This window comes from Gracilinanus agilis, chromosome 6, assembly GCF_016433145.1.
Source record: "Gracilinanus agilis isolate LMUSP501 chromosome 6, AgileGrace, whole genome shotgun sequence".
In the NCBI taxonomy this organism is placed as follows: domain Eukaryota; kingdom Metazoa; phylum Chordata; class Mammalia; order Didelphimorphia; family Didelphidae; genus Gracilinanus; species Gracilinanus agilis.
The window spans coordinates 291,412,903-291,417,859 of NC_058135.1; the positions used below are offsets into that span (position 1 = coordinate 291,412,903).

Genomic DNA, 4,957 nt, shown 5'->3' on the forward strand with positions numbered 1-4,957 from the left:
CTGCCAGATACAGGGAAGTACAGGGGGGACAGGAAGCCACCCCTTCTGATGAGCCCCACTGGGCTGCCTGGCTGAGACTGCCTGCTTTCGGGAGCCACTGGGGCATAGCACTGGGGCATGGCAGTCCGAACCTGGAGTCCTGGGGCTCTGGTTTAATCCTGTCCTCTGGAAGAGTCTTCCCAGCCCCTCCCCTCCCCAAGGCCCCTCCAGCATGGGGTTGATTGAAGAAACAGCAGTGGGGTCCCCTGTCCATTCCAGAGGCCCCGGGAAAGCAGCGGGGATGCACTGGGCGGGACTTCAGAAGGGCTTCCTTTAGATGGGGTACAGGTACCAGAGGCTGCGGAGAGGAAGGAGTAGAGATGGGCCCAGGCCCGAGGGGGAGCTGCCCCGGCGGGGCTAGTGCTGGTCTTTCTGACCCTGCTGTCAGCTCTCGTGCAGGGGAGGCTCCCGCCTATTTGGGGAGGATGTCACTGCCCACAGCCAGAACTCTTTTCTGCCTGGACCCTGATTCCCAGGAGCTTCACCCCCCAATCTGCTCTCACCTGCACTGGTACTGGGCATCTTCAGGGTGGGCCCAAAGCACCTTGAGCACCTCCTGGGGAGGCTCCAGGCCCAGAAGCTCTGCTCGTTCCCATCTTTGGAGTCGAGTGATACCTGCCAAGGAGAGAGGGTGCAGGCTGGGGCTTCGGTCTAAGGAGAAAAGGGGCCCTTGTGGTGGGCAGGGAAAGGAGGAGGTCACTGCTTCACGCGGGTACAGGTGGAGAATCAGGGAAAGGTCAGACAGGGCTCCTGGAAGCTCTTACCTGTACAGGGCCCAAAATGCGAGTCCAGGTCAAATTGCCTCAGTATCTCTAAGTGGCTTTTGTCCTTCTGGGCTTCACGGGCCTCCTCCCCTGGCTCCTCCTCTGACAAGAGAGGCCATTCTTCAGGCCCACTAGCCCCCCTGTTACCATCCCCCTTCCCTTCCTTCTCCGCCCCTCTGTCCCCCTGTTGGGCATCCCACTGCCCCTCCCCTTGGTCCATCCCTTTCCTTTCTCTTCCCCAGCTGCCCTCGGCTCCCCTGGATCCCCCTCCTCCGTTCCCCCTGCCCCGGGCGCCCCGTCCCCCTGGCCCGCAACCTTTCCCCGCCCTTTCCCTTGCCTCTGCTGCCCGGTGTCCCGTCCTGGCCCTCGCCCCCACCTCGCAGCCCTGGCTCGGGCGCCTCGTCCCCCTTGCCAGGACCCGGCCCGCCCTTCCTCCTCCTCTTCACTCTGGGGAAGGAGTCGGTGATGAGCCTCCTCTTCCGGCCCATGGCAGCCACCCAGGGGGGCGAGAGGCCTGGGGAGAGACAGCTGCTGGGTGGAGGACCGGGCCAGGGACGGACCGACGCACTGACCCAGACAGGCGGCTGGAGGGAGGAAGTCCAGCTGCTTCCAGGCAGGGGCCGCCCCCCGCCTCCGCCCCCGCCCCCGCCCCCAAACATGCCAACGCGCCAGGCCAATGGCAGGCCGCGGGCGGGGGGCGGGAGCCCGGCGGAGGCCAATGGGGCGCGGCTCAGGCCTGGGGGGCGGAGCCGAGGTGGAGCTCGGGAGGGAGAGACCGGTCAGAGCTCCGGCGGCCAGAGGCTACTCCGGCCGAACCCGACGGCCCGCTGGAAGCGGTCCGTGCCAGCCCCGCCCCCGGGCAGATGCGGTCTTCGTTCCCCTAATCCCTGTGACCGAAGGATCCAGGCTCGCACATTCCTCTCCTTGTCCCATGGAGTTGGGGGGTGACCCACGCCCGGCCCTCCCCTACCCCCCCCCCCCCCGTGGCTTCTGGGCAGCCCGAGGGACCCGAGTGGAGGAGGGCAGGAAGAGCGCCTCCCCCCCTCCCCTCCAAGGAGCCCGAGGCGATCTGTGCCTTGCGGGTCTTACTTTCCTGGTCTGTAAAATGGGCCCTGCCGGCCTCACTGGGCTATGTTGGAGGTCCGATGGCTGTGGGCCATAATAGGAAGCCCGAGGGATGGTGGTGGTGACCAGCCCAACAGCGGCTCAGGCCGTGCTCAGGTCTCCCAGGGAGGACCCCCGGATGGGGAGCAGCCAGTGGGAGGCCATGACTGCTGCCCAAGCAGAGAGCATGGGGGAGAGTGAGTCAGAGGGGCAGACAGGCTTGGGAGAACTGGGCTGGGTGAGCCTCCATAGAGCAGGCTGCTGCTTGGAGCAGCGGCCTCCTAATCCCCCGGGGATTCCCTGGGCTCTTGGTGTCCGGAGGCAGGCAGCCCCTTAGCCCTGGCCTTCCCTTAGCAGAGGCCCTGCCTTCTGCCTGATTCCAGGGAGTCCGTCTGCTCCCCACCCCAGGTCCTGAGGTGGCAGCAGTTCTGCAGAGCCAACCCAGGGCACCCCCGGCTCGTCTTTAAGAGGGTCCAGCCTGCCAAGCCCACGAGGATTGTGCCTGGTAGTTCTGGGAGGCTCTGGAGCAGCAACCCCCACCGGCAACCTCCCAGAATCCCTCCTCTCCCTCGGGCTGGCCTCTCCTCCCCACCTGGAGAGCGCCTGGGCCCAAGGTCGGGTCTGAGGGGAGAGAGACCCCAGCTCCCAGCATCCTTCCCATGAAAGGGAGCCCCGTATTAGGGACCTGGGGGCCAAGCTCTCCCCAGGGCTGTGGACTCTCCCTACTGGGGCCCAAAAGAAGGCACCGGAAGAGGCTGTGAAGCATGGGGGGTGGGAGGGGGCAATCCCAGCCTCACGGTCTGTGCTAGACCTCTCCAGTCCCTCCCCTCCTTGGGTGTTGCCAAGCACTCCAGGAAACCGAGGGCCTGAAGAAGAGGGCATGGGAAACCTGGCACAGTGGGTGCGTGGGCCCAGCTCAGCTAAGGGCTTGCCCTTGGAGCGGCTCCCCCAGGGTCTGGGCACCCGCTTTCCTCAAGGGAAGTCCGACCCTGGCCATGTGCCTGGGAACCTGTGGCCTCTTGGGGCTCAAGCTGCCAGGGCTGAAGGAAATGGGGAGGCATGGGTGGGTCAGCCCCCTCCTCATTCCAGGCCCCTCCCACCCCTGAAAGCTGATAGCCGTGGGGCCCCTGCCACCGCCCAGGGAGCGTGAAATGGGGTGTGCCGTTGGGCGGGCCCATCCCCTCCTTCCTCTCTGATGCCTCTGGCACCTAGACCCACTCAGAAGGCCCAGCCTTGAATGTACGACTCACCAGAACTCTGCCAGCGTCCCGAGGGGAGATTTCCGCTGCTGCCTCTCCTTGTAGCCACTCAAGAGGGCTTGGCTCCAATTAGCTAGAAGTTTGGGGTCTCCCTTGGGGGCCCAGCTTCTCCCAGACTCCAAGGAAGCTGTAGGCCCACTCCTGGGATTGTTCCTGGCCTCATTTGGGGCCTGAGAAGTGACCAGGCAGCCTCTGCAGACCCAGCGGCCCAGCCTGGCAGTGCCATCTGATCATCCGGGCTCGGATGGATCCATGAGACAAGGGTTTGCGTTCATTGTCTCTCAAGGCCCTCGCCAGAGCCTCGGGACACCAGGGCTTTGGTTAGCTGGGTTGTGCCAGTGGTCGTCGGGTAAGCCGCTTGCTGGCTGCCAGGCAAGGATTCCCCCCCCCCCACCCCAGGGCTTCCTGCCTCCAAGTCCCAGCCCTCTCCCCACTGCACCCCACTTCACCCCACTGCCTTAGGGCTCTCCTGGACATGCTGGGGGCCATCCCTGGCTTTGACTTCTCTTCAGTGCCTCCAGGATGTGTGATTCCCTCCCTCCCCCCTTCTTTCCCAAGATGGCCCCGTGAAGGGCTGGGAACAAAAGCCCCCCTTTGTCCAGCGCACCCTGTTGGTGGGTCAGGTCTGCAGGGTGCATCCCCTGGGCCAGCAGTAGGGCCTTGCAGGAGCCTGTGGGGAAGCAGGAGCGTTCAGTCCTCCGTTCTTCCCAGTGGTAAGACCACCAGCAGTGGCTGCCCTGTGCAGGCAGCTCCCCAGGCTTTGTCTGTCTCCGCTGGGCCTCCTCCTCGGTGGCCCATCTAGTGCTTGGTGGTGGGGCAGAGCCCCTCCGTCCCCCCTTTGCCTCATCTGGGTGTCTCTCGAGGATGGAGGGCACCTTTGACTTTGCTTCTTCGCCGGGATCCCCAGAGCCCTGGAGGCACCCTGTCTGACTCCTGGAGGCTGCCCTCTGCTTCCCTGGCACCTGGGGCCCTGGGGCATGGGCTGAGGCCAGGGCCTGGTTCTGCCAGGAGGGAAGGAGAAAGAGCCTCCCAGCTGGTGAGCTCTCAGCCCCACCTGCTTCAGGGGAAGGCGGGGATTAGACCAGGCTTAGCTGAGACAATGCACTAGGCTGGGGGCCCCCTGCCACTGCGCATGCACCCTGGTAGCCCCCCACCCCTCCCTAGGGCCCCACTTTGGCTCTGGGAAAAGCCTGCCAGGGGAGGGGGAAGGGAATGAAGTGGCTGCCAGGGGGCTCTCAGGCCTGTGGGGCTTCTCCCCCTCCCCCCATCTTCCCCAGCCCTGTAGGCCCCCCCACCCAGAACTAGCCCCAGAGATCCCGGGCACCCTCAGCCCTGATACGTGGTGGACTCTGGGGAGCACTGGCCGGGCTGGGGAGTAGGAGCCCGGGGCTCGCCTCGGCTCTGCCCCTGCAGAGCTCTCCTCCGCCCTCACCCCCCAGCAGCCCTCCCCTTGGGGCTTCTCCCCCTTCCCTGACTGACCGTTCCCCACCTTGGCCGCCAGGTGTCAGGCATTGTCCGGCTGAGCTGCCGGGAGAGTCCCGGTTAACTCTTTCCTGGCCGGTGGCTCCTGCTTGCCCCCAGGGACCTGATTCACCCAATGGGCTCGAGGAGCCCAGCGCCCAAGGCTCGCCCTCTGCCCCGTCTCTAAAGGCCTTTGTCCCCTGCCAGGAAGTGGGGGGACCAGGCTGAGTCAAGGAGCAGGAAAGCGGGAGGGACAAAGGTGGGGGGGGGGCTGGCCAGTACCCAGCCAGGCCTGAGTCACTCCCTGACCCTTGCTGCAGAGGCCAGAGA

General features: G+C 65.5%; 1 protein-coding gene across 2 annotated transcripts; it reads right to left on the reverse strand.

Moving 5' to 3' along the window:
• Positions 1–10: 10 nt before the first annotated feature.
• Positions 11–1,347, reverse strand: LOC123251071 (DNA polymerase delta subunit 4-like). Of its 2 annotated transcripts, none has more exons than XM_044680245.1 (4): positions 1,180–1,347; positions 804–905; positions 543–654; positions 11–337 (listed from the first exon to the last, which is right to left on the reverse strand). In XM_044680245.1, exons 1-4 carry the CDS (start codon positions 1,289–1,291, stop codon positions 313–315), a joined length of 351 nt encoding a protein of 116 aa, XP_044536180.1. In that variant the 5' UTR covers positions 1,292–1,347; the 3' UTR covers positions 11–312. The 2 variants fall into 2 exon arrangements, with proteins under 2 accessions (XP_044536180.1, XP_044536179.1); XM_044680244.1 differs by having other exon boundaries at positions 1,141–1,347.
• Between the last annotated feature and the right edge of the window lie 3,610 nt (positions 1,348–4,957).

Bases quoted from the DNA above. Each gene is read 5' to 3' on its own strand.
- LOC123251071 (XM_044680244.1), bottom strand. From the start codon at position 1,291: ATGGGCCGGAAGAGGAGGCTCATCACCGACTCCTTCCCCAGAGTGAAG. The intron at 655-803 runs GTAAGAGCTTCC...TCTCCTTGGCAG, and splicing joins GCATTTTGGGCCCTGTACAG to GTATCACTCGACTCCAAAGA. The intron at 338-542 runs GTGAGAGCAGAT...TCCTCTCCGCAG, and splicing joins GATGCCCAGTACCAGTGCAG to CCTCTGGTACCTGTACCCCA.